This window comes from Fukomys damarensis, unplaced genomic scaffold (assembly GCF_012274545.1).
Source record: "Fukomys damarensis isolate Sample0158 unplaced genomic scaffold, DMR_v1.0_HiC HiC_scaffold_39, whole genome shotgun sequence".
Taxonomy (NCBI): domain Eukaryota; kingdom Metazoa; phylum Chordata; class Mammalia; order Rodentia; family Bathyergidae; genus Fukomys; species Fukomys damarensis.
Genome location: NW_022900951.1, coordinates 56,736,599 through 56,757,226, shown reverse-complemented (window position 1 = coordinate 56,757,226; position 20,628 = coordinate 56,736,599). Strand labels below are relative to the sequence as shown.

General features: G+C 45.5%; 1 protein-coding gene across 2 annotated transcripts in view; it reads right to left on the bottom strand.

Moving 5' to 3' along the window:
- Positions 1–2,558: 2,558 nt before the first annotated feature.
- The window catches only part of Nhsl2 (NHS like 2), an 88,781-nt gene continuing 70,711 nt past the window's right edge, over positions 2,559–20,628 (bottom strand). The window contains exons 2-8 of one of the 2 annotated variants that reach the window (XM_033760100.1): positions 20,453–20,608; positions 18,605–18,732; positions 18,131–18,323; positions 16,101–16,232; positions 12,207–14,531; positions 10,100–10,232; positions 2,559–9,125 (exon numbers count right to left, since the gene is read on the bottom strand). In XM_033760100.1, the coding sequence (XP_033615991.1) occupies positions 8,780–9,125; positions 10,100–10,232; positions 12,207–14,531; positions 16,101–16,232; positions 18,131–18,323; positions 18,605–18,732; positions 20,453–20,608 (3,413 nt within the window). In that variant the 3' untranslated portion in view covers positions 2,559–8,779. The remainder of the gene's footprint in view (positions 9,126–10,099; positions 10,233–12,206; positions 14,532–16,100; positions 16,233–18,130; positions 18,324–18,604; positions 18,733–20,452; positions 20,609–20,628) is intronic. The other variant, XM_033760101.1, reaches the window with a different exon arrangement.

The following is a 20,628-nucleotide window of genomic DNA, read 5'->3' as shown; positions in this document are numbered from 1 at the left end:
CTTAGCAGAAGTCCACTGCCTGTCTGTGTCGGACTGGCCAGTGCTCAGTCCTCATTTTGCTTTTGGCAAGGGGAGTACTTTCACTGCTTTAGGATCCAAGGCACAACCTGGTTTCCTTCCTACTTCTGGAAACCCTAAGCAGAAGGCAGAAAGGAACTGTTTCATGAGTGTTTTGAAATAGGGAAAACCTGGATGTTACTCATGTATACGATTTTTTAAAAATTTAGATTTCAGTAAAAATTTGATCCCTGGGCTCAAATGATAGGAAATCGAACTAAAGGTCCTAAGAAGAAAATGTGCTAAGCTAGGAAAAGCTGCAGCCTGAGAGATCTGTCTGAGTAGCTCAGTCCACTTGGAAATGAAGTCCTGGCTCACCGCCCTGTCCAGAAGTGCTACTGAGGAGTTTCTTCAAATGTCTCCCTGGGGAAGGGCCAGCACAAGCCAACTAATAAAAGCCCTCAAAAGACAAGAAAAGAGACATGCCCCAGGGGCCCCACCATTCTCTCCTTGACCAGTCCCATCAGACTTGACCTTGGACAAGAGGGTCAATGAGACTGCTGGATGGTGGGTACATGCGTGCATGTGTGTCCCCATGAATGTGATACATTAATCAATGAGGTCTTCACATTCCAGGTAGAGAAACCACACTCATACACATAGACACACACCTCCTCATCCACTGATATCCCTCACTATTTACACAAGTGAATGTGAAAATGTGACTCTGACCTTCAAGAAACATGAAAAGTTTAGATGGGAGCAGAATGGAGAGAGAAGCAAAGAAGCTTTAGAGAATAATTTTAAAGGCTCAGAAAACAGGAGGAGGTGGTGTGCTAAGTACCTACTGGTTGTGTTGTTCCAAGGAGCATCCAAAGGAGCCCACTCCAGGGGGCTGGGACCCAGGAGGCAGGGAAAAACCGGGCATAAGATTGTACCTCATTGGTTTTCTTGCTGGCACTGAGTGCTCTGTCTTGTGGAAGTTCTAGCCACATTAGAAGATAGATGGGCATGGGCTTTAAAGTCAGCTTTTGGGGCCAGGAAAGCTGGTGATCTCTCTAGGAAACCAGACTGGAACCTTTATGGCCTGTGCTAGCTAACTTTCCAATGACAGACTCAAACTCATGATGGCACCATGGGGCAGGACAGGGTAGGGGGAGCAATGACCAGACAAAGGCAATAATAAAACTCAGAAATTCATTCTTTCCTACCGGCTTACCCCACACCTGGGGAAACAGAGCATGTTAAAAAATGAGGACAGGTCCCAAGAAAAGAATGAGGGTTTCTACACTGAGGTAGTCAGTAATATGGAGGGGGGAGGCCCCAGAGGGTTACACTATGGCACCCCTCCACCTGGCCCTGCGTGCTCAGACTGCAAAGACAGTGCAGTAGATATGAGGGTAACGAGACACACCATCAGGTACACAACCCACTCATCACATGGGGCAAGTCAAAGAAATGCTTGTCCCAGACGATAGTCTGGATCGGGGTCTGCAAACAACGACAAATGGGCCAAATCAGCCATAGCCATGAACTGACAATGGTTTTTACAATTTCCAACGGTCATAAAACAAATGAGTGGACAAACAAATAGCAACAGCCAAGAATATGTTACACAGAACCTATGTGGCCCACAAAGCCTAAAACAGTTACTGTATAACCCTTTGCATAAAGTGTCAATCTCTGGTTTAGATGATGGGGGAATGCCCATTAATCTCTAATGAGAAGTCTCTCAACATGCCAGAAGAGGTCTAGGAAAAGCAGGCAACAGTGGAAATAATGGGAAAAGCCACTCAATATGACCAGCATAGTCCTCAGTATGCCCAGAGTGCGTTCACAAAACAGCCATACCTATGCATGAACTATGGAAAGAGGCCCAAGAAAAGCTAGAGAGAGCCACACCAAGGAACGTTAGGCAAAGAATGTTCTTGAAAAGAGACTGCATACAGAGCTCAGCACTGATTAGGAAACCAACTCTGTTACTGTTTGATAAAATGGAGTTTGAGCCCAGGGACTGACAAAATACTAAGGTAGGTAAAGTTTCTAGAACACAATTGAGTATCTCATGAGCATGTAACAGTCTGGAAACTTTCTCAAAAAGATTAGGATGGGAAGATTAAAGTAGATTCTAGGAAGGCTAATATTGGTTTGCCCTACTTTAAATAAACATTGAATGCAAAATATACTGTACCACTAAAAATTAAGTAGGGATATTAAGGGACAATGACAAGAGAAATCTTAGTTTTTTCAAAGAAGCCCCTAGAAGATTCTCTTACATAGGAAGCTTCTTCTACTACAAAATGAAATTTGATCTATAAAAATTCATTTTTTCACACAATTTTTAGGGAAACATCCATTGTACAAAGTAGGGCACAGATACTGAATGTGGAGAGAAATGAAAGTTTTTAAACAAAATCAGATTTATCTTTGGATTCATGAACTGCAGAACTCTTGAGCATTTGTCTTTTCTTTTGTTTTTTTGGGTTTTTTTTTTTTGTTTTTGTTTTTTTTTTGGTACCAGGGATCGAACTCAGGTTCTTACCCTTGCGAGGCAGGCAGTGGAACCACTGAGCTAAATACCTGGCTGGAGAATTTTTCCTTTAAAGAAAAATTTTTTTAACCTAGGAAATTCATGAGTCATAAAAGTAGAAGCCAGCGGTGGATTTTCTACAGCGGTAGTGCTTTAAATGGCAAAACACTAGGCCCAGATGCAGGAGACCTGGAATTGAGGCGAAGTCCTGCCTCGACTAGCTACATGACCTTAGATAAGCTATATGACCTTTCCTGGCCTTGGTTTCCTCATCTACAAAATGAGAAAGGGTGGTCCCTTTCAGCTCTAACATTCTGTGACTATAGATAATTATAGAGATAAGATAAATACAACAATCTAGAAATAAGAAATATTCCCCAAAGCAAGCTTTGGAGTCAGTAGAAAAAAGTAGCAATGAAATATAATAAAAAGAATAAAAGTGTAACTACTAGCCAGAGTAAATATGTCTCATTTAAAAATTAATGAAAAGGTTTATAATTTACAATGGATCAGGAGACATCAGAACATACATATTGATATTTCTTCACCATCATACATACGAAGGAGGGAATGAGTTTAAGGTAGCTGGTACAATGAGCACAATGCTGCATTTGCATGCATAACATTTTATAAAATTGGACATTAAGAAAAGTTCAAGACCACATACAGAATAAAATTTCTATAAAGCTTGGCATTACAAAGAAGCTGAGAGGGGTTAACTGGTTGTTCTGGTTCAAATTTTGTTGTGGAGTTGGTTGCTATCAAATTCCCCTCTTTAGGCAAAACCTTAAAATCAATTATACTTCTGCCAGAGCCCTCCCAGAGAATATGATGAGGATGAGTATTTAAGGGTTGGTAATACCAAATGAGCCAAACATCTTTCCCTTTTCTCTATTTGTGAGTTAAAAAAATTTAAAAACCTAAACCAGGCCAAATGTGTTAGTTAAGACAAACCAAAGGTTTTGCAGATGGAATTGATTGCAGAGTTGATTCAATCTAATAATTTCTTAATACCAAACAAATGTGTGCCTGACCAACAAGATGATTCTATAGTACATCTCTTGGTCAGAGATTGATCACTGTCATGAAAGCTCAAACAATGGGAAAGGTTGGGATCAGATGGAGTCCTGGTTATAGTGATTCAGGGGCTTGAAAGAGTAGTATCATTGGAAAACACACACACACACACACACACACACACACTCACGCACATATGCATGCACGCACACAGACAGACACATACCAGGATTGCTGCTGTTGCTGGTCCTGGGAACCACTGGCCTAGATTTTTGCACTTTACTGAACAAAAGTATTACCTATTTTATGTAACCCATTACTCGTGCAAGTTTCTTTTTGCTTAACTTATAAAAAGTGCCCTAAACATATGTCCATAACCATTTTCTACTGTAGTCTTCTATAAATCTATTTCCAAGTATTCTAAAATGTTGCTTATTTCACATAATTGTTTACATCATTATACTGTTTGCTGCCCTTCGACAAAGGCACTTCTTTGTACCTCCTTCCCACTCTGTCATCCTTTTAAATCCCTAATATCTTTGTCACTTATAGCTGAAATACAGATGAAGGCTTTGAAGGAAATGGATGTTGTGGTACAGGTCTCATTCTCACATCAAGCTGAAGTGATTGCACATAACAGAGATAAATAGCTTGGTGGGGAAGCAGAGGCATGGGTTTAATAAAGTTGAATCTCCAGTAAGTTAAATAATCACTACTAATACTGTATGACTGATGTTGACTGGACATAATCAGTTTTTCACCCTTCACAAATAGGACACATATTCACAACCTCCTTAAATCTTTGTGTTCTTTTACTCAAATGATAAATGGTATTAAGTCTATTTACGTAAACATGTTAATGTACAAAATGAATAATCTAGGCCTTCCCAGTGGCTTTTAGTAGCCATTCCTGAGAGTCCCTTATTAATAACCATATTGAATAGCTCTGGGTATTCGGACTATTTAATTGACCATCAGTTACTAACCACATTGATAAAGGTCTTTTCTATGCTCTGGAGTTAGCTGTCAGAGAATCTGGCCTATCCATAGTAAACAAACAAACAAACAAACAAACCACTTCTACAACTAGCTGATGTCTAATATTCTGCAAGTAGAACATCATTCCTTTGGTGTAAGGCTTTTCCCCTGTTAAAATGCAAGCGACCCTCAAAAGAGGTGGCATTAAGCCTTATAATCTCAAAGTAAATGAATTTATCCCTTTCCTGAGAGCATGTTTTTCTTAGGGAGGAGGAGAACAAAGTAGGAGGCGCTGAGAATCTATGCCAGGATGCAAAGTCAGGGGGAAAAGTGAGCAGAAATAAGGAAACTGAGGGTCATAGGGACAGACCTCCAACTCATTCCCTATTTGCTGAAGAGCTGTCTCTGTGGATGTTTCTACTGAAATGGGTGCTAACTTGCCATATAGAGCAGGTAACTTAGAAATTAACTATGTTTTCCTCAAATACTGAAGGTTCTTTAATGAGTAGGCATACAAAGGCTTCTAGCAATGAATGGAAAAATAGATAGCAATTAAACATTTTGTCTGGAACAGAGAGTCACTCCCCTCTCCAATAAGAAGATACTTGGAAAAAGGAAAACTGATGTTACTTACAGAGTGCAAGTCACAGGGCTGGGACAAGAGCGAGGCACTCGCATAGCCCCATGAGCACGTGCCTCCTTAAAGTGTGCACCCACAGTGCCTTGCTCATCTCACCCTAGTCCTGGCCCTGGCAAATCATAGTAGAGTGAAAGCTCACCATTGTGTCACAAACCTGGCAAACATGGCAGGTTGAACAAGTGAGAAACTGAGCATGAACATGTCTTTTTCCCAACTCATTCAGAAATGAGGAAGGTGGCAGTTGCATGGACAGGTCTGTTCAAAATGACAGATACTGAGAAATGGCAAATTGGATCTGTATGATCTATCCAGATAAAATGGATGTCAGGCAAAATGCTTATTAGGAGAGCCTTGGAAGTTCTCCTGTCTTTGCACATTCAAGGTAATTTTTCCAGATCAGCTGGTCAACTTGTGGTCTTTAAACTAATGTGGACTAGTTGGCTGCCTATGGCCTTGTTTCCTTCATGACTGAGCTTCTGGCTAGGGATAAAATTCATTGGTACTGGGGCTGAAGAGGCCATGTGGGAGGCCCAGGCACGAGACCCAGCCCAGGAAGCAGAGACGCCAACAAAGCTTGCTAGTATACCGAGAACATGCTCTCTATCTCCCCCATCTGAGCCACAAATATGTAGTGAATACCCACCAAGTGCAAAGCATTCTTAGATATCAATTTACTGCCTCTCCCAAGGATGGCTCCCTCTACTCCTGACTCCAATGAAGCCCAGTCTAGCATAGCCAACTGCTCTATTGGTTGGAAGTGGAGGGAAACAAGGATACAGCAACGGCTTGAAGTGGAAGCTGACCTCCTGGGGTCAACTCTGCTTCCTTCCAACTTCTTGTATATTTCACCTTGAAACATTATCCTCATAATTACTTGTTACTAGTAATAGTAGTAGTAGCTTCTCTGAAAGCCTTCCTGAGAGGGGCTTTGGGCTGTCTTCTCCAATCTTGGCAGGCAGAGTGGGCTCAGAAGGCAGCAAACACTCTGGTAAGTGCCTAGGTGGGAGAGAGAGTTGGTGTTTTGATAATCAAGGGCAGAGAGTGGTTGAGTGTTAGGAGTAGGAAAGATGCTTGGTGTTCTGTTAATCAGTGATTATTAGAAACTTTATGCTTTGGTTGTTTGTTTGGAACTAGGTGCACTGATGCAAAGTATTAAATGAGTATTTCTAGTCCTCAGTGTTATTTCTGACTGTACAATCTGTTCCAAATCCTCTTAAACTAATGGGGACATTAAGTGGGCATGTGAGGGCTACAGAAATGATGCAGAAAATGTTCTAATAATTCCAGGCATACAATTTTGTAGAGGAAAACAAGAATAAAGGTAACTGAAAAACATTGAGGTTCTGGGTGTCCAGCTTTAGAATCTTGGGAAAATCTCCAGAGGTAGCAATGTAAGGGGAGAGGGAAAAACCCACTGGAAGTAAATAAAAAGCTTCCAGAAAAACTCAGCAGAAGTAACAGAGGTCCTATACAATGTGAATCCCATTCTCTCATACTTTAGAGTTCAGCTATAGGTAATTCATAATGGTTCCTAAGGAGAAGGCTCCGGAAGCCTCTTGATTTTATTAGGCAAAAGCATAAATGCTCCTTCATTCCTCTGTAGGGACAGAGGAAAATGGTTCTGTCTTGATTCTGAGTCTGTGCCAGGTAAGTGTGGCATTCACACATAAACCAAGGCCGGGAATGAATCCGTTTTATTTCAGGCAAAAATCTCTGAAACTTGGTTAAGACCTTCAAAATAAATAGTTCAAATACTTTCAAAAGCAACTGGGCTTTCATTATTATTCATCTATTATTTTAAATGGCTTCTTTCTAAATCAAGGGAAATGCTGATTGCAAGACAGTAGGTGGGCCTTGCCTGTTCCCATGAATCTAGATTTCAGAACTAGATCAACCAAAGGCCTAGCCCCAGGGTTTCTATGTGAAAAGCCCACATCTTCTCAGAACTCAGTGTGGCTTCTCAGCTGCTTTGTTTGCCTGGAGTGTGGGTAGTTGAGCTGAGCATTTGCTTCTTGTTGATGACAAACTCGACCTACCAAAATTGAGATCTGTTTTTGTCTCTCTCTGCAACCTGGATGCAAACAAATCTGTTGGCTTCAGTAGTGAAAGAGGAAGGGGTTGGAGAAGACTCTGTGAAGCAAGTTACAATTTCATTTGACTTTTCTTTCTGCCTCTTGGGATGAGCAGACAATGAACTTTCCAACATTGGTCAGCAGGTTGTCTTTTTAAAAGCTTGGGGGTCTGTCTGACCCCCAAGATCCCAAAAATCAGGCATATGGAAATCAAATGAGTCACTGCTCTTGCTGTCCTTAGAAAACTGAGCTGACAAGAATAGTTAGGTGCCTATTAGGCTTTGGAGGGGAAGGGAGTCACAACGATTGTTCTGGAACTCCTGCAGTATCCCATGTCTCTGAGTTCTTACATTCTTTCCCAGCTAACTGAAAGTTAGTCAAACAGAATGTAAATAGCAAAAAGTGGCCCATTTTTGTGTGCTTTGTGGGCCATGGCAACTGGCAAAGATGCCTTTTAGATTTTGGCTAGATACTTTTAGTCTATAGGTTCTTAGTTTTTGGAAGAGTCAGACTTCCTTAATCAAAATCCAATCAACCACAAAATGCGATCTGAATTGAATAGTGTGGAGCAAGATGAATTTACTTTCTATCTTCCTTGAGCCTTTGATGATGCTGATCCTTCAGCTAATTACTTCCTGTAATGAATGTTACATGCAAATGAAATGAGAGTTCTTAGAATGTAGCATGAGCTAGGCACAGATCCTGGCAGACACGTGAAGGACCTCAAGACGCATGTGCAAGTTGCTTGGACAGATCTGAGTGACCACATGGCTGCCTCATTTGTTGGCTGAACTTGGTTCATCCAAAGCCATGCAGTTCTGACCTTTTCTACCTAATGGGCAGTGGCAGCAGTGTGTGTGGGGGGTGTCAGTCTATAAATGTATTGAAACACATCACCCTGATCTCCGTGTAGACAATCAAACTGAAAAAGGAATGAAGTTTCAGGACAGGGTCACATTCATATTTTGTACCACAAAGGTCATCCAATCAACCCCATGCTGAAACAAGTGCACAACTGTGAAACTCTCCCTGGAAGAGTCCCACTGTGGTTCAGGAGCCTTGGTGTGTCTTTCTGTGTCTCTACATATGGCCACCAAGTCCTACCTAGGAGAGTGAATAATCAGCAATGACACCTTCTGCCTCACTCCCAGAGGTTGTCAACCTCGGATCTGCTCTCGCACTGTGCTCCTCAGTGACAGGAGCCAGGGATGGAGCAGCCAGGACACAGACTGAAAAGGTGGCACATGAGCCCTTGCATCTGAGAATTTCTTCTTTTTTGGTGCACACCAGTGGAGGAAAAGGAAGAGACTTGGTCTTCAGTCCTGATAAGGGTGAAAGTGTGGATATGCAAAATGTCCAAAGATGATTCAAGTGCCTGATGGTCTCAGCTCTAATTGAAATGGCCTCTCTCCTGCCATCCAGAGTGTAAGTTAATGTCTGAAAAAGCAGGCTCTTTTGTTATTTCCATGGTTCCCTTCCCAAACCCTTTCTATCCCTCCCTAATCTCAAATTGAGCAAGTAAGCCCTGCCTGTTGAAGCCAGGGCTTAGGAACTGGGGTTATCAGTGGTTTCATAGTCATTTGAAAACTGTGCAATGATTCTCCGAGCCAGCGGGTTAGTGGTCTTCAGCAGTTCGGCTGCTGAGGGCCGGGACCTCGGAGTTGCCTTACTTCCCTTCTTCTGGAGCAAGGCCTTGAAATCATCGTTTCTGCCCACGTCTAGACTGGCACTGCTGCTTGATCCCATGGTAGTGGTGGCAGCAGCAGCAGCAGCAGCAGTAGACTCACTAATGGGAGAATCGGCTGTGTTCTTTCCTGGTGAGTGAGAGCTCGGTCGGCTGCTTGCAAAGCCCTCCCCAGGCTCCTTCCAGCCAAGCAGCTTTCTTTTGGACCTAAATAAAAGAAAGCTTGGTCTGAGTGAGTTCAGGCAGCAGATATTTACTAATATTTCACAGAACTTCCTGCTAAAGGTGTGATTGAGAATGTGCTTACGATAGCCTTGCACACATCTTGTGGAACACTTTCTTTCTCGTCTCTAAGCCCCCAGGTCCCTAGTCGGGCCTCTTGTCCTCCACACTCCTTTTGTCTTTTCTTGTCTTTTTTGAGATGAGGTCTCTTTCACTTTGTTGCTCAGGCTGGGCTCAAACTCCTAGGCTCAAGTGATCATTCTGCTTCAGCCTCCTGAGTAGCCGGGACTACAGATGCGTGCCGCCATGGCATGTACAACCACACCCAGCTACACATGCCTTTCAATGCCCACAGCTGGAGTCACTGGGCCTGTGCCTCTGGGCTCAGTCTTGCTGGGGTTCCAAGACTGAGGACAAATTTAAGGAGTCAAGGCTAGTGCTCAGTGACTGGTCTGCTGATCCTATTCTGAACTGGTGCTTCATCTCTGAAACTCTGCAAGAAACTCTGCAGGTTTCTTGTCACCAAGCCCTGGCCTGTGTCCCTGCATTCCATCTGTTCCCCCTTTCCCCAAGTTGCTATTTTGATATCCTGCCCAGTGCCTTACATCACTTTTTGATGGAATTTTATGGTACAAGGAATTCTGTGAAGGGTTAAATGTCTCTGACTGCAGACAGAGCTGTGAGAGAGCAGATGGAGCCACAATAGGCCAAGCGGTTGCTAGGAGACGAGGGGCCTCTCTTTCAGCACCTGGTCCTCCCCTTCCTTTCCCTCCCATCCTCCTCTTTACCCAAAGATGTCAGTGAATGCGAGATGTGAGGCCCTGCACTGTGCTCACATACGCGGGTATCTGAACACAGTCTCCAGTTGCAATTCTAATGGCTGCTCAGAAGTAGCAGTTTTTCTTTAAGGAGAAAAACAGAAGGAAATTGCAATTAGAATGAAGGAAAATTGTTCAGACCTGTGTATCACAGTAAATAAATCTTCAGTTGTGCGTGCAGCCACAAAGACGTCATCATCCTCCTCCGCAATCCATTCAGCTGTTTTATCACTGATTAAACTCTTCTCTTCAGTGCTCGGTTCCACAGAACTCCCTAAGCATAAGAACCAGAAGGAATGACTTTGACCATAATAGATAAGGCAAAGCACTTCATTTTTATTTATTATTTCACATGATGTTCAAAGCAACTCTGTAAGGGCAGCAGGGCAGAGATTTTTTATTATCTTCATTTTGTACAGGAAGAACATGAAGTTCAGAACCTTAATGACTGCCCTAGATGGAGTGGTGAAGATTGGCGTCGGTCCCTGACCTCCCATGCCTTTTTCAGTGCAACAGGTGGCCTGAGCATTCTCATTTTATTTTTATTTATTTGCTTATTTTTTTATTATCGGGGATAGAACCTAGAGCTTCATGCATGCTAGACAAGTGATCTACTTCTGAATCACACACCCAGCCCCTCTTGTTTTGAATACATCATTTTTTAATAACCAAAGAGCCTAGAGCAGTCTAAAGCCATGATCTTCTAACGCTTCTTGGCCTTTTAGCTAAGATCAAGTACAGCAATGACTCTCATCCAGTGGGAGAGAAAAGGACCTGTCTGAATCTCAGAGGGAACCTGTGGAGTCTGAGGAAGCATGTTCTAAAATAATCTGTGGGTATTTTGTTGTTGTTGTAATGGTGGTGGTGCTGGAGATTGAACCCAAGTCCCTTGCACTGAGCTATATTTCCAGCCCTTTTTAAATTAAAAAAACTTTTTTTTGGGGGGGTACAGGGGATTAAACTTGGAACCCTGCGCTTGGTAGGCAGGCGGCGGCACCACTGAGCTAAATCCCCAGCCCACATTTTTTAAAATGTTGAGACAGGGTTTTGTTAGGTCACTAAGTTGCCCAGGCTGGGCTCAAAATTGTGATCCTCCTGTCTCATCTTCTCAGAATGCTGGGATAACAGGTGTGCACCACCTGACTTTGCCTGACTTTGCTTGCTTGTTTTATTGTAATGAACTGTACATTTAAAAACAGTTAACATGGTAAATGCTATGCTATATGTATTTTACAATTAAAACAAAGGCACAGAAACAAACAGAAAGGATGAGAATCATTAAGTGGCCTAGTTTTACAGTTCAGGAAAGAGCTAAGCTCAAGCCATCCAAGAAAGTGAGCTCCCTTTCTACTACAAGGTACCAAGAAAAGCTGTGGATAGCACTGTGGCCCATTGTTTCAGAAGGCTCCAATCCTACCAAAGCACTGGGACTCAGTCTGGGAGGTACTGAGTCCTGTGAGTGAAAGTAAATTTAGTGTGGCTGATGAAAAAGTATGGTACAGTGAGTTGGAGTCCTAGGGTAGGGGATGCATTCCTGGCTGGGTAGATGGGATCCTGAAGTCCTAGTGTTCTAGAGTCCAGTTTGATTTTATTATCTCAGCATTTGAACCAAGGGTAGACTGGCTCAGAAATTATTTTAATCAATCAAGTTCAATGTCAAAAAATAATAATAGTATAGTCTTAATAACACTATACAGGCAGAGGAGTCCCTGGCACACAGGTATTCAAAAAATGTTAATTTACCGTAAGTCTTCAGAAACTCAGAAATATTTGAACAATGTGAGAACAAGTTAAATGTTGCCTTTCTTTTTTTAAGCTTGCATTTAAGAAATACAAATGCAGTTTAAACTTAAAAGTTTAAACATAATAACACATTGCTTGAACTTTGAGCCTAAAGCATCATCACTAAAAACACAAACATAGTTTAAATTTAAAAGTTTAAACAGTTCAACACATGTTCCCCTGGGCACAGGTGGCTCACACAAAGAATCATCACTGCCCATGTAGCAAACACTGACTAGACCTGTCTTTGTAGATCTGCCCCTGGTCAGTCCTGATCCTGAGGAAAAGAAGGCCAACCTGCAATTCCTATTAGAGTAACCCAAAGCTTCAAGGGGTACCCCTAGCAATTTGGTCATCCTAGGATGAGGATAATTATTCTCAGGCATTTGCTTCTGTCTCTGGCAGCACTTCCTCACTCTCATCCCTCCTGGGGTTGAAAGAAAAGGCCAGCAGACAATTTACTAACCTGGAGAGCTTGCCTTTTTTCTGTCAGCCTGCAGAGCGGAAGTCATTCTTTTACCAGGTAATTGCAGGTCACTTCCGGTGGCAAGACACTTGGTATCTTCCTCCAGGGTGATGATGGGGCTCAGCGGCAGCCTTGATTCTGCCACGTGGAACTCCATCTGAGATACAGGGGAGGCGAGAGGCAGGTAGAGCACGCTGGGCTTTTTTGGTACAGGAGGTGGAATCTTTCCTGTCTTTTTCTCAGCTTCTTCCTGGCTCTGGAGGCTAATTCTTTCAGGCAAGGCTCTCACCTTGGGGCCCTCATCCTCCATACTTCCCTCGGGAGGTCGCTGTGTTCCTGAGAAAAAAGCACCAGAGGAACTTGGAAAAGGCGTGAAAACAAGAGACGAGGGTGTTGTTGGTTCCCCTGGGCTTCTGCTGTCAGGGAAGCTAGGGGGCTTTGGTTTCCGAACCACCGTATAGCTTTCTTGGAGGGGTGGCCTCACATGTTGAGTGGTGCTCTTGGGGGTCATAGCCAAGGTAGGCAAAGTTAGTGGGTATTCCTCAGGGACAGATGGTGACTTGTGGACCAAGCTTGGGGGCCTTCGGGCCAGTGGTGGCTTCTCAGCTATGGGAGGTTTCACTTTTCTCTCCAGCAAGGAAAAGACTTCTTCTGCTTCGTGTTCCTCAGTGTAGTCTGGGCTCTCAGTATCATCTTCTGGCTCAGACTTGCTGATTGACCTTAGGCGAACAGAACGTAGGTCAGACTGAGTCACCATGGGCATGATCGGCTGGTTGGGACTAGTTTTCTGTGCCAGCTTTGCCGCAAAATTGGTATCTGAATGATGGCGGCTCACCTTGGTTTTGCTGCGGATGGAGATACTCATCCCAGACAGATCCAGGGTAGTTGAAGAGGTCAGTGGTAGGTCAAATGACAGCCGTGACTTGGAAATTTTCTCCATTGGTGATGTCGGAGGTAATGATGATTTCCTCTCAGGTACCACTGGACGTACCCTGACACTGCTACTTGGTGGGGGTAAGTGGCCCAGGGTCAAGGACATGGAGACAGTGGGTGTTGGAGTCTCAGACTGGCTGGAGTATCCACTGGAGGGTGACATCAGTCCAGTGGGCCTTCCTGGAGAGGAGACTTCCCTGGCCTCCACCTCAATGGAGAGCTGGGAAGGTGTTGTGGCTCTGGAGGTGGAAGGTGAGGCAAGGGACTCTGAGCTACCCTGAACTTGGGTGCACTCAATGACTGTGGTGCCAGTGGCAGTGCTAGAGCTGGACAAGGATTGATAGGTGTCACCAGACTTCCAGTCAGTTAGATACCAGTGATGGGAGAACTGTGTACCTTCTGGATCTTTGAGGGTTGGCACAGCTGGGTGAACCTGAGTATCTGGGTGGGATGAGTGATGTCCTTGGTGTTCCAAGGAAAAGCAAAGGCTTCTTGGCCTCTGGTCTTTAGGCAGTGCAGACTCACCTTCTGGCAACAGGACTGGCTCATCTTTGACCAGTGAGACACTGCGGGTCGGTGGGGAAGGCTTCTTTTTAGCCTTCCTGAGAGAGATACTCTTGGACCTCTGCCTTCTGTGCCGAGCTTCCTGCTCAGCACTGAGGGAGGCAATGTTGTCAGCACTGTTGCTGCCCTCAGAGCTTGTACTGGCATAAGGCAGGGCACAGGCCTCACTAGCCTTCTGCTCTTGATCACAGTTCCCATCGGTGATGCCTGAATCTGTGGGCACAGACAGAGACCGCTCCCTGAATCTATTGGCCCCACCTGGGCCTGTCTCCAGCCTCAAGGTACCACCAGTCAGGAGGCCAATCTTGTGGGGTCTTTTTGGTACTTGCCTTTGTTGAGTAGGGTGCTCAGAGTAGCTGGCTAATCCACTACATCCTTCTGGATTATCACAGGCAACGAAGAGAGTAGCTGCCTCCTTAGGAACAAGGGGCGGGTGTGTGTTCACAGAGACCCAAGAATTTCCCGAGGAAAGATTTTTTCCATTTTCATTGACTTGATTGCTCTGGCTGATGGCACTTGGAGTCATGTAGGTAAAAGCCTCTCCCTTCCAGGAAGTGGAGAACGTCGATTCTGTTGGCCCATTGCAAGAGCTGGGGACGCTATACACTATTCCCATGCTCTCCATGCTAGGAGGGTCTTGGTCACTATGTGCCTGAGGGTCCTCAGGCTCACTAGAAAGATTTCTCAGTACTGGTGAAGTGAGATTTGGGAACCGAGCTTCCTGCCCAATGGCGACTCTTCCATGAACACGTTGTGGAGCTGAGTGGCTGGGCCTGGCGTGTGAGGCGGTAGAGTGATCCACGCTGCCTGCTGGGCTGCTGCTGTGACCTGTAGGGGGAAATACAGGTGAGCGGTACAGCAAGAGATCCCCTATCAGCTGTTTCAAGACAGGAGCACCAACTTTTTGCCAAGAAGCATTTGCCAACAGCTTGGTCAGAATTCCTTTGCTTTTCTTTTTCACAGATGATGCTGGGCAAGCTGGATTCTCTCTCATCACCACAAAGTGAGTCACACGGTACCCTTGAATCATCCACATGGCTGCCAAAAACGTTCAAGCTTTTAGGATCCGTTTTAGAGTGGAAGCATCACATAGAATAACCTTGGGTTTTCCCTATACTTTCTCCCCAGGGTCCTAAAACCATCACAGACTTCAGCATTGATCAATCCTGAGATAACAGAGACTTGACTAGGGACCACACAGTGTGGCTTTTGGCTCCAGCTGTGAATCTGGAGTATATCAGAGCAGGAACACCAAGAGCTTGGTTACATTTTTGGCATCTGTTACTTATTCCCTCTGCAACATAAAAGACTTAGGATAATTTATAGATGTGAGGAAACCATTCAGATGTTCCAAATCTTCAGAGGTTCTCTCATATACACAATTATTGTTATATCAGCATCATTATTATTAATAGCCACCATTTGTTGAACACCAACTACATACCAGGCATATGGTAATAATTACACAAATGGCTCTAATACTCACAATGATTCTACTATGCTGGTATCATTGTCCCAAGTTTGCAGATGAGAAAAGTTGAGGCTCATAGCAGTTATGTAACTTGGCCAAGGCCTCAAGGTTAATAAGTAGAGAGGCCAGAATCCACATCTCTAGCTCTCTGATCTGTAGTTTTGTTTTATAGCAACAGGATTGAACTCAGGGCCTTGTACATGCTAGGCAAGTGCTCTGCCACTGACTGCATCCCCACCCGTCTGTTCTTTTAGTAATAATAGTAATGGTGCTCTCTCTCTCTCTCTCTCTCTCTCTCTCTCTCTAACAGGGTCTCATTTTATAGTTCAGACTGGCCTTGAACTCACTATGTAGCCCAGGCTGGCCTCGAACTTGTGGCAGTCCTCCTGCATCAGCCTCCTTAGTGCTAGGATTACAGGCATGAGCCAGCATGCCCAGAAGTAATGGTTCTCTTAAAATGTTAGTTTCACTGATCATCTCCCCACATCTAATTGCCTAAATTCAGCACATGTAGCTATATTACATTCATTCTTTATTTTTTGATACAAGGTCTCTTTATGTAGTCCAGGTTGGCCTTGAACTCATGATGTAGCCCAGACTGGTTTCAAAGTTGTGGTCCTCCTCTGTCAGCCTCCTAAATGCTGGGATTACAGGTGTATACCACCACATCAAGTTTAATTACACTGATAATGGGACACAATAATGTGATGAATTTAATAGCCCAGGAATCCTGCTCTTCACCATTTGTTGCCCTTGACAGGAGGCCCTTGGCAATTCTAATTACCATACTGGCTTCCTCAAGACATCCCAAAGCGCCATCCCCCTGAATTGTTCTTGTTCTCCCTCACCACAGTGCCACGTGTGTGGCAGGATTTGTGGGAATGGGTAAGGGGAAGGGTCTGGAGGATCAGCTGTGGTGAGGTCACCTTGGTCTCGCTGGGAATAGTTAGAGAATCCAATAATGGTCCTCCTCCGCCTCAGGGTGGACTTGGGGTTCACAGCTGTCTCTGTGTTAAACAACGAGTGTCGCAAACTTGCATGTTTATCAAACTGCTGCCCTGTAGCCAAAATAAAGACACCTGGGTGCATCCTGGTTTCTGTTGAAAGTACAGTGGAAATGGGCCTGAGGCAGAGAGAAAGGAGGATGGCAGTAGCAATGAGCATGAATAATGTCCAGGCAGGAAGTGTTTCTTTCCCATCCTTCCTAATCTGGCATTAGGCATGTATGCTGGGTTTCCTAGGCCATGCACAGATCACTTTTAAGTCTTAAGAGGACTGGGGCAGTGGTTTGGAACCTTGGCTTCATACCAAAATGATCTGGGAAGCTTCTGAAATTCTAATTCCTGGATCTCACTTCAGAACATTTAACTCCCTGAGAGTAAGGGTCAAGTTAGAAGCAGAGTTCTAGAAGTCTTCAGATGACTATTTAGATGCAGAAACAGGGATGATAACTGTTGATGCAGAGACTAGATGTTGTTTGAATGTGATCTCTATTTCAGATAAAGCCTTTATAGGGGCCTGGTGAGGGTGTCTCCAAAAAGCTGCCCACTGCCCCCTGCCATCCATGGAGCCTGATACTGTGCCACAGCCATCTGCTCACATTTTACCAAAGTTGGCTGCCACATGGTGATCAAGTCCTGTCTCTCTTAAGCACTGGCTTGGCCTTTGGCTCCTGGAAAATTGCTGGGGCAGTCAGGGTAAGGCTGAGCCATGGGGACAGGTATGTGGTTTTCTTCTCTGGTCATTATTTGGTAGCCAGTGAAGCAGACTCTCCCTTACCAGACACATGGCTGCACACACCCCAGCAAGTGGCCTATGGGCAAAACTCAGGGTCAGCCTCAATGAGGGTAAGATACCTGTTTAGAAACAGTGTCTGGCATCACTTTGTGAACCTCTCCTCATTGGACCGTACTGCTCTTGGTACATTTCCCGGGCTCATGGGCTTTATTTCTTGCCTATCATTTTCCAAAATGACTCTAGAGGTATTGGATGACCTCATATCCGGAGAGCATTACCACACGTGGCCAGTGCTATCCTCACTGTCTTCAAGCATAGCATGGGCTAGTGCTGCCTTGCAATCTACCTCTGGTCCCTTTGGGCTGTGTAGGTCTTGCTTCCTGCAGCTCCTTCGTCCTATAATCTTCTGATGTGACTCAACTTCCTGCTCTTCCTCTACAGTCAATGGAGAGGGGAACAGGGATGAGTAATGGCATAGTGTGCCACGTGTTCCCGAGTCATAGCCAGCCGGGCTACGTAAATCATTTCTCCATTCTCAAGGTCATACTGCTCACCCCACTTCTTTTTGAGGCAAACTCTTGCTATGTAGTTCAGGCTGGCTTCAAACTCATGATCCTCTAGCGTCAGCCTCTCAAGGGCTAGGACTACACATGTGTGCCACCACTCCTTTACCCACCCCCTTTTTTGGCCTCAGCCTCTTTCTACTACTTCCCTTTTCTGAAAAACTTGAGGAACCCCACTTCACTAGAATATCTAGTATTTAGTGAAAGGGCCACAAGGCCTTTGGTCTGTGTCCCTGTGTCACTGTCTGCTTTACCACTTGCACTCTGACCCTGCTTTCTCCCTCAACTCCTATCTGTATACTCCAAACCTGGCTTTGGACACAAGACATTCTTTCCCTAAACCAAGCACAACTCACAAACTTTAAACTTCCACGTATGCTTTGAGGAGCACCCAAGTTCATTAAGTTTTGGAGCTTTTGGTTAGGAAAGTTTTTTGGTTTCAGTTAGAACAGCAGTGTCAGTAGGGAGTGAAGGAAGAGCACCCAGAGCCCCCTCTTCTGCATGCCTCTGTTCCCTGGCATGAGCCATGACTGTGACAACGCAGGGTGAGCCAGTAGCAAAGAGAGTGGCCCTCCCTCCCCAGCAATGGTACATTTGGAGGAGATCGGTTGTAGTGGCATGGAGGGAAGCAAACAGGTGGCGCTAAGCAACTCTACCAGAGATGTTGATGGGCACAAGGTCAGACTGCGTGGAGCAGGGCTGAGGCCACCGCTTCTCCTGTAGGATGGGTAGAGGGAAGGGGCCATTCCAGGCAATTTGCTTGTTGGTTGTAGACAGGCTCAGGGTGGCCTCGGGGGCCCTCACACCCTGGGTGGTAGTCTCATCCTCACTCAGCTGCCGTTTTGTTGGCTGCAGGAAGAAAAGGTGACGGAAAAGGTATGCTGCAAACTAGCAGTGAGCCAGGGCCCACGGGATGGATGTCTAGGCAGAGTGGTCAGAGGCTTCATCTGGGAGGGAAGAAAGTGTGGACAGGCCTCCTGGCCTGGCGCCCACTGTTCAGAACCCATCCCATGGGGCCCCACGTAGCTCTGTTGGTGAGCAGCAGCTGCCAGCGGGTAACGTAAGCAGCTTGAGGTTCCCTGTCAGTGGGTGTAAGCTGGCTCTCCCAGGTTGGGGAAGAGGCAACTCACCATCAACACAAACTCCAGACGCCTGGCAGACTGGAGCCTTGGGCTGGGGGTGGGCTCAGGGGCCTCATCAGAAGAGCGGAAGGTCTGCCCCAGAAGTCTGGCCTCTGAGTACTGTTCCTCATATTCTTCTGAAAAATAGCACAGTGGAGACACACTCTAGGAGGCCAAAGCCAAGCACTGAGCTGGGGGAGGACCAAGAGCCAGGGCTCCTGAAACAGCTGCCAGGCCTGACTTGCACTGCTGCTTTGGGCTGTTTCTCTGTGTCTAATCCACTGGATTTAGAAATAGAAAACTGGCTGTTTCCCAGGATTGTGAGGGCACAGGAGAAACGAAAGTCAATAAATTCAAGCTGTGCTGCATTTGGGGATCAAGCCCTCATCTTAATGGTCCCCACCTGAAGTGTTCAACTCGGAGCAGCTTTTCAGGTTTTCTGCAACCCCACTAAGGAAATGGTCTGTGTGAAGCAAGAAGAGCTCTTCACTGGAAAGTCCAGGCTGGGGCTCTCTTGTGGATCACAGAACCCTTACTTGAACTTTTGGAGGCCTAGTTCCACTGTGGGTGGGGTCAGGGCAAGGTAGGCTGAGGGGAAAGAAAGGAAAGGGAATATAATGGCATACAAGAGGGAGAAGTTCAGGGGCATCATCAAGGAAGGAGGATGTATAAAATTGAATGGGTTTGACAAAAGTGATGGCTAGTTGAATAAATGAAGAAAGTGAGAGTAAAGAACAAACGTTCATGGCTCTATGTATATTTGGACAAAGACTTTGAGAATCATAGAAACTTGGGCTTGCTCTTATGTTTCTGGTCTCTACTCAGATTCCCTCCTCAGCAGCTGGGGTGATTTTCAGCTTTCTTGGTGCTCTTCCAGCCTCCTTACACACACCTGCAAAGAAGGGGAGCTCCTTCCTTCCACAGACAGTTGGGGCTGTCAACCATGTCAGAAAAGTTCTTCCTTATCAGCAGGTGGGATCTGCCTCCCTTTAGATTTCTACCCACTGGTCCTAATTCTGCCAATGGCAGCAACATAGAGCACACCAATTCTTTTTTATTTTTTTGTCTGCATGGCAGCTTCTTATTTGAATACAAGGCTCATAGTGTCCCTCAGCATCTTGATTCTCTAAGGTCACCACTGCCCTGGCAAGGAGGCGGGGGTTATGGCTGCAGTCCAGTTGGCAGGCCCATCGGCTGGTTTCTATTGTCCATTGATGTTAACCTTTGCTGGTGTTAGATAAACAAGAGCTAAGACCTCTTTGTGCATTTAGCATCCACTGGGCACCTCTTGGTGCCAGGTGCATCTGGAAACCTGAGGTAGAAAGAGAGGTGAATAGGTGAATTCTGGGTGCAGTGTATTGGGCTTATGTGGGTGAGGCAGTAAGCTACCCAGGAAGCACGTGGACAAGGTTCTTGCAGGAGCCAGAGTGCGTGAAACCCACAGTGGGAGACCCTGCCAGTGCCCCTTTTGTCTTCTGGTGTGAGGATCCGAAAGGCATGGGGGGGTGTGGAAAAAGGAGAGCTGGAGGGCCTACACTATGGGAGTCTCCCACCCAGCTCTCTTGGTGAAAGGATGGATCTACTGCCCTGCCTCAGCTTCCACCCTTTGCCCCCATGGACCACTGAACTGAAAAATGAGGAAGCGGGAAACAGCCCTGGAAATGAGAATCCTCTTAGCATCATCGCCTGGAAGCTGAAAAGAAAGATGGAAGACGGGAGCTCTGTTTTTCAAAAGGCTTAGAAGTGTTTTCTGTTTTTCTTTCGCTGTTCCCTATCCTCTTCTTCGCCTCCCTCCTGCTGTTGCGCAGCTCCTTTTGCTTCTGGGCTCCGGCCGCAGCCCCCCTCCCTCTTCAGTACCTTGCAACAGGCTCTGGAGATTGAGCTGCGCCTCTCGAAGCAGCTCCTCTACACTCGGGGGCCTGCCTGAGGAGAGGAACACGTTCACTGGCTGTCGCCATGACGACCTCGAGTGGGCAGTCGCTGTCGCATTTTCCCGACCCGAGTTAGCTGCAGCTAGGGAAGGAGAGAGTCAG